Source organism: Misgurnus anguillicaudatus, chromosome 14, assembly GCF_027580225.2.
Source record: "Misgurnus anguillicaudatus chromosome 14, ASM2758022v2, whole genome shotgun sequence".
In the NCBI taxonomy this organism is placed as follows: domain Eukaryota; kingdom Metazoa; phylum Chordata; class Actinopteri; order Cypriniformes; family Cobitidae; genus Misgurnus; species Misgurnus anguillicaudatus.
In genome coordinates, this window is record NC_073350.2 from 17245157 (window position 1) to 17257415 (window position 12259).

The window sequence follows — 12259 nt, forward strand, 5'->3', positions numbered from 1 at the left end:
ATTTTTTCGAAATATGTCATGTGAGCAAAATTAATGTCAGCCCAGAGGGAGCAACATGTCTGGAGTTATCCGATGATTCCACTGAGATCGGAAAAGACTCTTGGTTTCATTTTAAGCCAGGAAGTGGGATCTTCTTTAAACATCAGATGGGCATCCTCCGTGATTTAAACATGAGAAGCTAAATTTTGGTTGCCAGCCCTGAAAGCTGATGCTATTAAACATAAATGCATTTGAACAGCTGCTTCACATTCTGTTTGATGCTGCATGTTTTTGGGAAACAGACGCAGCTGGTTTTATCGCATAAATCCAATTCATGGGCTTGATCTGGGATTTGTGTTGGTTTACAGGTGTAATAGCGGACTCTTTTGAATTTGAAAGTGGCTAAAGAGTCTTCCCACAAGAATCAACCACATTTCTGTATAATTCATACCTGTGATTTATTGAATTAAATTAATGTGGTACTTCTACCAAATATATCCAAATTATTCAATAATTTTCTTACCCTCAAGCGATCTGAGTTAGGTCCATCATCTTTCAGACAAGCACATTTGGAGTAATTTTAGTAAATGTCTTTGCTCTTTCAAGCTTTATAATGGTAGAAAACAGGGAACAACTTAAACTCACTTAAAACAAAAGTGCATTCATCATTCACAGAGGTAATCCACATGGCTCCAATGGGTTAATAAAAGTCTCAGCAGGTAATCGATACGATTTTGTAAGAAAAATATCCATATTTCAAACTTTATATAACTGTAACAACTAGCTTCCGGTAACGGCAGCATCTTGGTCTCGCGATTCACAAGAGAGTTTTAGCGTAGTGAGTGTTGGTTGCCATGTGTACGTTGCACAAGATGGCGTCGTTACTGGACGCTAGTTTTTATAGTTTATAAAGTTTATAATGGGGTGGCACGGTTCACAAAGCCCACGGTTCGGTTCGTATCACGGTTTTAGGGTCACGGTTTTCGGTTCTTTATGGATTTTGTTGTTTTTTCTTATAATCATTAATACTCCAGAAATGTACTTTAGAATATGATATATAGCTTAATTATCCACAATTTAGGATACAGTATTAACAAAATTGTTATATTAAGTAATCATGCACAAACTGAATTTAACTTGACTTTAAGCACATTATTGGGACAATCTCTAAGCGAAGATAGGTGAGATTTTGATACAGCAAGAGAGAAGACATTGATGACATGCTTTTTTTCATTTATTTGACAAAAAAAGGAGAATGTGTATTGCTATATCTACAGGAACGTACAGTATGTGCCTTTTTAGCAAACAAAGAGTGAACTTGAAGCACACAAAGATTAAATTGAAGAATTAACTTGCATTTATCAAACTGCCAACTTCAGTGTAGCTTTAAGCCTTGTTTGTAATCGACGCCAACGCGGAGTGGGCGGTAATGCACGTTGAGTGCGCGAGACCCCACTTCGCTTGCCGGAAATTTTGTTACTCTGCGCGCGGCTCCGCAACCCAAGAAGCAGTTCTGATGTCTCATCACGCCGGCCCCCAGTCTGGGGATCGAGTATAAACACCTCGCCATACCAAATGGATGAGGTGTGTGCACAGTCAGCAGAGGCTCGCATTGTGGAGCCAGACGAAGGTATACAAGGCTTCAGGTGACATACGGGCACGAGGCTACATTGCGCATGCATCGAACCGTGCGAGTGGTGGTCTGGAGTGGTGGTCGGTGACTTCTATTTCCAGGGCGCACGATGCGAAGCTTGATAAAATGTATTTAGCTCGTCATGTGTGTGGCTCGTCAAATCAAAATATTTGTTCGGCGCTATATGCATCATATCAAAATACAAGCCTGCTGCAGACGCTTCGTATGGGTTTATGATAAAAGAGATGCTCGCATTTGCCAGATCTCCTTAATCTCATGTGAAATCAGAGTTTAGTGTTAAGTTATTGTTTTGCATTTTGTAAGCGTCTCTTTTATCAGAAACCCTTTTGACGCAAGTGCAGCAGGCATGTATTTTGACATGATGCACATTGTTCACATGACTCACCAAACACCTATTTTGAAGTCTTGCCCTCGGAAGAGAAGTCACCGGCCGCCACTGTTCGTCTAAAAGATGATGAAGACGATTGCTTGAGGGTGAGTAAATCATGGGCTAATTTTGATATTTAGCTGGAGTATCACTTTAACTTTTTAATGGGTCTTGTGTAATGTTGGATTATTATTCTTTTTTTTCTATACACTTTTTTGTTTGTATAGCGCTGGGGACTTCACAAGTATTGCTTTTCTCTGTGGGGATTAATAATGTTTATTTTCTAATCTTCTTATCTTAATTTCAATAGCTTCCCTTCAATGATCCAGAGATGAATGCGCTGTTATTTACTTTCTGTCCTCTGGATTCAAACTGATGAAATGCTTCCATTTGTCTTGTTCTTGTTGCGTTTGTTTACTTTTGTTCTGGCCCGGGTCCCTCACCAATTAAGTCTGGAAGAAGAGAAAAAGGAACGGAGAGAATTTGTAAAAGATTAAATATTTTGCACATTTAAAAAAAATTAAATTTAAAGCATCAGTTTCCTCCTGGCTCTGGTTTAATTAAGACATGTTTGATGGAAATGTGAATTAGTTTGGTTAACCAGACCGCTGCTGTTTGCCTTTGAGAACATGTATTTTTCAATGCTGGGCTGTCTAATCAGAACATTTTTCATACCTTTCAATTTTTCTAAAAAATAAAACACCACTTCTTACTGTACATTGCAGGTCTCATGTCACGAGGGTCTGTGATTAGTCATGATTGATATGAAAGTTAAGTTTTTGTGAAAAATCACAGGTGCGATTGCATTGGGTTGTCAGGTATGACATTCTGTGTTATTAACACTACAAGGTGAAAACAGAGACAAGAGTCACACATCTCTTCTTGTTATCTAGTTTGTCATGGCTTGTTATCACTAAACCATATCGGCTTACAAATGAGCAATTATTTTAGTAAATGTAAGTATTATTATACACAGAAAATTCAAAACAGGTGAATCTGATGAAATGTCACGAATAGTTGTATGCTTCCATTTTATTTATTTGTTTATTTATTTTTGTCTAAGAAGCCTTTACTAGCTCTTTAATGGCAGACCCTATTAAAGTGTGACATCATGCCCCACAATTGGAGCATGTTTTCACAAAAGGTGTGCTAAATAAAATACAGGCACTTTTGGGTTCCCCTTTATGTGTATATGCAAACATTTCTGAAATAGTGTTTTTAGAAATAAAAAATATATATTTAGTACACTACAAAGCTTGACCCCTAGACCCGGCTCCATTGTTTAATGATTTAGTGAGTTATGATATATATTTACATCTGTACATAGTAATAAAATAGGTAATGTTGTGTATATATTCAGCAAAAACATGCCAAAATGAGCAGTGTTTTATATGCGTGCGAGTTGTTTTAATTACTCTGATCTCTTTACCTTGCTGCTCCACTCCACAGTCCTTCATTACTGTGCTGCTTTTAATTAGCCTTTGACTTTCCAAAAACACTAAAGCATTGATTCCCTTAAAGGCAATCTCTATGTGTATTACTGTAATGACCTCAGGTCTAGAAAAGCCTGATGGGACGAATGACCAGTGTTGCTCTGATTGATGCAGCTCACCTTCAAAATAACCTCTGGGGAAAGAGTAACAAGGTCCAAAATTAACATTGTCTGCCAACGGCAAGTAAACTTGTTCTTATTGACCATGATGCCCGACAGTACTTTGCAATTTTTGTTAAAACAAATCTGATATAGCCATGTAGGTGTATAAGTATAAATGTGTTTATGGGTATATGGGGTGTGTATGCACATATATGTATAATTATGTATGTATATACAGTTTTTTAAATATAAGAGTATATACAGGTATGATATACGTAGGTATATATCATTTGTATACATTATCAAAGTAATTTTATATTATTATTTTTTTTCTCTTATGCTTATATATCCATGTATTTACGCAGTCAATCAGATACTCTTAGTTTTTTTTTTTTTTTTTGAGTAAACTCTGTATGACTTGTACTTATAACATCTACAAATGAGGGGAGAGGTGAGGTTTTGTTTCTGACACTTATATTTTAACATGATTATTGATGTTTCCCTGTTTATGAAAAGCTAAATAAAAAAACCCCGGATATAATCTATTGTTCGTCACTGATTACGAAAGTGTAGTATGTAACTGTTCTTGTATATTTGTGTATTTCCTACCCAGTCTCACAAGGTTTCGTGATATAGTCACGTACATTTTTTATTCTTTTTTTTGTGATATTATCAGGAATTTCCGCATTGTTTTGTGAACATATAACGAATTCCTGTTTTTGTGTGATTATCACGTATTGGTTACTCAACTGCTTTTTCCTATTTTCAAACCATTGTCGCTTCGGTTTAGGGTTAGATTTGGTGATTGCATTAGAATGTCACTATATACATTGGTTTATACTATTTTTTTCTGATTTATTTTTTTTATATGTCGCCTGGCAGTTAGGGTTAGAGTTGGGTTTGGGTAGGGATGTCATTTTATGTAAATCTAACCCTAAACCGAAGCAACAATGGTAAGAAAATAGGACAAAACAGTTGAGTAACCAAAACGTGATATTCACACAAAAACAGGAATTTGTTATACGATCACGAAAAACGCGGAAATTTGTGATAATATCACAAAATAATAATCAAAAATGTACGTGACTGTATAACGGAATTTCGTGAGACTGGGCTGGTATTTCAGCAGTAACAACATAAACGGCTTTCCTGAAACAATCGTAACTTCAGGTAAACTTTTCGCAAAGTATCAGTAACAACAAAGTCCTTTAAAGTAGTTTATTTAAGATAACAAGCAAAATAAACAAGTAGACTACCTTAGTTCTTTAGCTAGAGTATAGACGGTTTCATCGGACGCATGTGCACTGACGCGATACACGTCTGGATCCGAACTTTACTTCCGGTTTTGTTTTTTAATTGTCTGACTAGTTGCTAAATTGATCTCTTGAACAAATGCCTCGTCGAAAATAACAAATGTTTTGGTTTCCAAGGTAATCTATGTGTTGGTTTTTTTGCTTGTTATATAAATAAACTACATTTATAGAACTTTGTTGTTATTTACTCTTAGCGGAGTTTACCGGAAGTTACGTGCGGACCGCAAAAGCCGCTGAAACTATCAAAAACTACACTGAGCTAACGTTGTTACTATATAATGTATACAATGGTAACTACAGATTGAATGCCAATCCTCCCTTCACTTAGCGTTCATCCATGATCGCTGCCTCTCTTCGTCTTTAGGAAACCAAAATATTTGTTATTTTCGACAAGGTATTTCTTCAGTTTAGCCACTAGCCAGAACATTAAACAAACAGAGGAAGTTATGTTCTGTCCAGACGCTTAACCCGCGACAACCCGTTTGCGTCCGTTAAAACCGTCTAAACAAAATTAGCCAATTCAAATTGGAATTTGTGTAATTTTACGACACTGTTAATTCATATAAATTTTTATGACCAAATTTGTACGTTTTTTTTACGATTTACAACTCTTTTAAATGCGTTTTTCCATGCTTTCGCAGATTCTACACTACACTAAATCTGTCGCTCAGACTTTTTGCTACTCAGTGGGTGTAACCGCAGTCACTTCCTCCAATGGTGGCATCATGTGCATACCCTCAATTTTTTTATCAATGTATATCTCACACATTTTTTATATCACTTATATTCATTATTCCACTTCATGTTTTTTTAATGCAATTTACCTAAAACCTCATAATGTTGCACTTTCTAATTAAGTTACGGACCTGAAACTGATTAATTTGCCTACTTAATTAAATTAGCTGTTGCGCTTGGCAAGTGTTAATTTTGGACCTCAAACAAGAAGCAGAGCTTTACTGGTATGGGGCATCCTATTATTGCTTGAAGGAATCTTGCTCGGCACCAAATCACTCAATCATTAAGGCGAACAGATGTACCTGTGCCTACACAGCCACACAGGTAATGGAGCGATGATTACCTGTAGCTAACCGAAACATGGGGCGCATGAGTTTGGCCTCAGCAGCAGGGCTGAAATGGCCATTTGTCCTCTAAGATATTCAGCATTTGACTCTGCTCACAGTCCTGAGGTGTCATTACTTCACACTAATTCTGGGCACAGATGGTGCCAGTGCAGGATGGTTTAACGTCCACCTGTCTGATGGGCGAGCAAGAGCCGCCTCTCTGTCCTCCCTCTTGATCTCTCACCGTCACACACAAACATACACACAGATTAAACCAGCAGCCAGACAAACACGCACACACACGGCTCGCTTATGTTGCCACGAGATGTAAAAGGCATTAAATCCCAATGGCAGAGTTTTTACGGTAGGTAAACCTATTATTAGCTTCCATTAGACTCACCACAAGTCATTACAGTCAAATTCAATGAGATACCATGGAAGGAAATAGACCTTTCTGTTTCACGGTGTCTGTGATTTGAGCCAAGACCTTGCACATAAAACAGATATACCACGGCACTGTGTATTGTTGCCTGCAAATGTGCTTTAGGGCTTTTTTTATTTAAACCAAAATAAATTAAATAAATACAGTGTCATGCAGGTGCATAGTTCGAGCAATTACAACCCCCCACCCCAATACTTATACAATGATTAATGAAAGCATTTGGGTAGTTGACACTTCAACCCCCACCACAAGTGCCCGTCAGGATATGTTGTATGGTATGTGACTATGTGCTGCGTCATACACTTAAAGCAAAAGTATTGGGCTCCACTACTGAGCTACAGGAACACAAAAGCTACAACCAATAGCTCAGATGTTTTTCCTAGATAGCAATGAGATTATAGACAGAGCACATGAAGAAATTAGTTAACGCCATAAAGAGCCTATTCCGCTTGACAAGCCATTCCAATCTTTATTGAAATCCGCTCCCTGCAATAAGGACCGGGATTTAGGACTGCCGTCCTCACTGGGAGAAATAATTCACAGTGACCGAACGAGTGTGTGAATCTTTACCAGTCAGCTTCAGACGACCCTTGAAAGCAGGAAATAGTAAAATAGTCGATAAGGCATTTAAAGCAGTTTAAAGAGGTTAAATATATGGAGCCCTGTGGGATTTGTCATGGCATTTTGTGGGTTTCAGGTTCTGTGAGCACACATGCATCATTGAATCAGCTTACGGAGAGGATAGCAGCGAGCTGTCAGGAGTTTTGTGTAATACTGTCAGTCGTGTGTTGGGGTGAATGTTTTAATGGGTCATCAGAACCGATTGAGGGAATGCATTGGCAGACATGTTCGGACAAATAAATGCATCACGTCCGAATGACAGTTTAGAGACTGCAATCTTGCTCTCCGTTGCTCACTTTTGCATAACGCTGAAGCAGAAGTCTGAAAAAATCGGAATTGAAGTGCAAAGAAAAACTTTTATCTTCACTATCTTCCGCTCTGGCACTCTGAAATTTCACACTCCATCTTTTTTCTTTTGAGGTGCATTTTTGTGTATGAAAATAAATGTGACAGAATTGATAAGAACGGGTACAAAGGTAATGGTAGGTAGTTTTTCAGAATTGCATATCATAAATATGAAATAATAATAGTTTTGCTCACCTCTTCTCTAACTGTTGTTTTTTCACACTTTTGTACGTTGCTTTGGATTAGTTGCTGTCTTCTAAAGTCATTCAGTAACTTTATACAGTTGAAAATTCAAGTCAGGCTCAAAACTGTTGTTAAAGGGGGGGTCCAATGCTATTTCAGGCATTCTGGCTTTTTAACACTGTTAAAGAGTTGGATTCTCATGCTAACTGTGGGTTTACACCAGATGCGAGTTCAAGGATTTGTGCCAGTAGATTACATACAAAGTCAATGCAAAGATGTGATCAGACGCGTTCTCGCGTAGAGCGATGCGAATGACGCGATATGGGCAGCACGTTTACCGCGAAAACATGCGCTACTCACCTCAAACTCGTCTTCGCCCAATTTGAAAATATTGAACTCGAGCGAAAAATTTGCATGACACCAAGTTCCCGAATCCCGCGAGTAATCTAGAGCGAGTAACGCGATGCCCCGGGTTTGGTGTGTACGTAGCATAACATAGGCAAAGTGTCAAAAAAGTGTTTTTCTGTGCCGAATGCCCTTCGCCAGGGTTCATACATAACAATCTTGCTTTATTCCTTATTCCTTAAGCACGCCCACATGTCAACCAGAGAGAAAAAGAGCGAGAACGAGCACGCCCATACGTTTTTCCCGAGTTGCAAAATGGTTTATGTTTGTTTCCGGCATTTCAGTAACGATTGTTTCACAAACACTAACCAATTTGATGCTGGATTTGCCAGTAGTTTATTTGTGGATGATGGAGTGTTGGCTATGATAAAATATCCTGTTCAGGAGTCGGAACCACAGGCGGTAAGTAAATTAGCATCAAATGTCTATGTTTTGTTTGCAACTGGCGCGCAAGTCATATGATGTAAAGACATGAACATGTATTGAATCATAAGTTATCCAGAGATAGTGGGACAATGTTTTGTGAATGTTGAATGCTCGTGACTCGCGTCATCCGTGGAGCTCTGCTTTTTTCGGAAAGTAGCGGTACTGCTGATCTGTCTTTTATAATAAATCGAAAAGACTCTTCGGAAATATGAAGCATGTAATATTATTCTATAGGAACTCAAGATTAGCATGAGATTAGCAGAAACAGTTATGTAGGGCTGTGACAAATAATCATCCAAATGCGCGTTTCTCAATGAATGAATTTTAATAAATTACGGTGACATCGGCCACATCCAAAAGCCAGAGGGCGCTCTTGTGCAGAAACACCATTTGTGCCACAGAAGAAGTACCATTACAAACGCTATTCCAGGAAATGTCTACAGGAATATTTATATGTTCTTCAAATTGTTTCAGGTATTTTCATGATAATAAAGAATATTTTAATGATTGTGTTTGACAAGTGTTGCTTTTTTAAATGCACATTATAAACGACTCAAACTCATAGCGATTTTAGATTGATAAGGACTTCCTACTGATTACAGAGCCGTAGTACATGCACAAGCTGTGCATGAAACACAGAATCGGAGTTTTGAGATTCAGAATCGATTTCAGACAGGTCTTTTAATGGGGAAAACGATATATATATATTCTAATTGCAAATTATGTCATCGAAAAGCTTGCATATTTAGGCTGAAGCTATACTGTATATAGCAAATTTGAAGATTTCTATTCATACACAATAAAGCAGTTTTTGAGAGTTTTTGAGAGATTGGTGGGAAATGGGGCGAACAATCTTTTCTCCTCAAACGTTCTCGCTCCGGTCAGTATGGTGCACTTTTCTCCCTGATGTCCTCGCATGAGTTCTGCTGTAATTGTGGGAAGTGAGAGCGGGCGGGTGGACAGCTGTCAGGGGAAGATAAAGAGGGCTTCCGCGGGTGTTGGGGAAAGGGGACATCTGATGAAGGGCCTATCCACAGCAACCCCACTGGCTGAATTACCTGGATGCTTTATAATTGCGTGAGAGGAGCGCTTACAACAGCTCTGTCATTACTCAACCAGCCCAGGCTGACCCAGCGAGGGAGCTGTCGACCTCCTTCCCTCCTCTCCCTTCCTTTCGTTTCCTCTTCTCCACTTCTGTCCACCTCTTTTTCCTTGATCTTTCATTTCTTGGGGTTGGTGCTGTGTGCTCAGCCCAATCTTCGATGAGAAACCATTACCTATCATCAGCCCCCCATGACTCCCCCCAGTTCTCCTAAGGGGGCTTTCTATTGTTATGGTGACCCACTAGTACCTCTTTGTGCATTCTGATCTTTTTCTTTTTTATATATCTTCTTTTGGTCACAACGGGGTTCATTTTTGCCGCAGTGCATATCACGTAACAATATCCTGTGTGTGTTTTAAAGGGCAGGGAGTGTTGTAATGACCATAAAGACATCATAATTGTACTTTCTTATTATTCAGCTCAATAAAGGAGTCTCACTTACTCAGTCATAAAAATACCATATGTGGCTACATTTGCGAACCAAACGAATCCACGGCAGCTCCCATCATCTCCCGGGGCTCCACATTAAGGCCCTTGCTTACATCCATCCAGGGTAAAAGGCTCGTCATTGAGATAAGATAATCAGCATGCTTCAAGGGCAATTTGCAACGTGGAGGAAAGAAAGAATACATGGTAATTACATGGAAAGTCACGCATTCAGAGTCTGGAAGAGCCTATAATTTTCTCTTTAGAGGCTTTTTACAAGGGCCATTTGCTCTAATGCTGTTTTAAGTGATGACTCTGGAAGTTAATCTAATTAAAGAGCAGACAATTCACATCTGAGATGTCTTTTTTTGATTAGCTTTTTACTTTCTTAGATATAAAGATGTTTACAAGTTTAATGTTTTTGTTTTGTGGCACTGTGTGTTTTAATCTTTTTATTAACTTTTATTAATAATAAATAGTTACTCATCAAGATGTGAAATGCAAGGTTTTCTGTTCACGCAAAAAAATTGTGGGTTATTTTCAACCCAGCGTTGGGTCAAAAAGGGACGAGCCCAGATGTTGGGGTAAATTAACCCAAAAATTTTTTATATTTGACCCAACAATGGGTTAAAATAACCCAGCATTTTTAACAAGTACATACATTTTTATAATATGTATATTCCCTGGATTCAAACCCATGACCTTTTGCAGTGATAACACAATGCTTTACCACTGAGCTATACAGAAACACATAAATTTAGACATAAGTAAAATAACCAGGAAGTCATTCAATAAAATAAGTCTCAAATATCTGCATTTCTTCATTGTGCATAAATAAACTGAACATTACAGTATAGCCGTAAGCCATCATGCTTTAATATACTCACCAATATTACTATCAAACATAAATCACATATTTTTAATGTATTTCTTTATTTGTTTCTGTGTTTTTAGATTGGGGTGGGCTTGACATTATCTCCTCTAATATTCAAATGAAACCGTAGACTTAGTAAGAGTTCTGCCATGCCAAGTCTATGGATATATTTGTGGGTTATTTATATTTTGGATTAAATAAACTGCACTCGGGTTCACTCTACTTCAGTGGATATTGTCAGTGACAACATCTGGCACGTGAATGCTCATCCGAGGGGCGCAAATTTAAAATATGTGTTGGGAGTGTCATGTGTGTTGGGAGTGTTTTCAAAATATGTGTTTGTTGCATCATGTGAACCATGTGCATCACGTGTTTTGTCAAAATAAGTGCCTGTTGCACACGCGTCAAAACCGTTTATGATAAAAGAGACGCTCACGTTCACAAAATACACGCAAGACACTCCCTTAACAGTAAACTCTGATTATGCATGAGATTTTGCGAGTATCTGTCAAACACAAGCGTCTCTTTTATCATAAACCCTTTAGACGCGTCTGCAGCAGGCACTTATTTTGACAAGACACGTGATGCAAAAAGGATCACTCGATGCGCAGAACACATATTTTGAAATTACGAACCCCACACATGACGAGCTACATACATGTTGTGACAAACTTCGCATCGTGCACGCTCAAAAACAGAATTCACCGGCCGCCACTGGATATTGTTACCATGCAAAACTTGTTTTTCTCTCTTGTATGCCATGTGCAGGCTGTTTCCTCTTCAGCACATTCCTGTGCACATCTAATTCTTCTCTTAATGCATTTATAAATGTGTACTTGCCACTGATTTGTGTGCATCACTGAGATCTGATATGTCTGCAAAATGGAATATGTACACCTACATTATATGTCAAAGGTGTTACTTACTTCTACCACTGATTTACGTTCATGTCTGTGTTTCTGCGTTCACAGAGGGAGGAACATGTGAGGTCATCGCAGCACACAGATGTTGCAACAAGAACCGCATTGAAGAACGCTCGCAGACGGTGAAGTGCTCGTGTTTACCGGGAAAAGTGGCCGGGACTACACGAAACAAACCCTCTTGTGTAGACGGTAGGAAACCACAAACCAAATATATCACTTCACCCATAATGTAATGTCACTCATGTGCAAAATCACATTTAGATGTTACTTTAGTTAGAGGCATCGTGTACCTTTTATGGTCTGAAGTGAGATAAGACATGATAGTTGTACTTTGCAAGATGTTTTGGTCCATTGGTGCAATTCATTTTATTGTACAAAAGGGACCCGAGTTCAAATCTTCAAAAAAGCCACAGCCAGGGTTTATAATGCATTTCCGTTGTAAGGAAAAACAGATCTGACATTTTGATAAAGACTGGTTTTATGCTTCATGGGGGGTTTCAAACAACATGAGGTTGAATAGATGAGGGATGACGCTTCTGATGTC

General features: G+C 38.4%; 1 protein-coding gene across 5 annotated transcripts in view; it reads left to right on the forward strand.

The window, feature by feature from the left end:
- Positions 1-12259, forward strand: part of tafa1b (TAFA chemokine like family member 1b) — a 218764-nt gene that overhangs the window by 176404 nt on the left and 30101 nt on the right. For all 5 annotated transcript variants that reach the window (XM_055185178.2, XM_055185176.2, XM_055185177.2 and 2 more), the window contains exon 3: positions 11764-11904. In XM_055185178.2, the coding sequence (XP_055041153.2) occupies positions 11764-11904 (141 nt within the window). The remainder of the gene's footprint in view (positions 1-11763; positions 11905-12259) is intronic.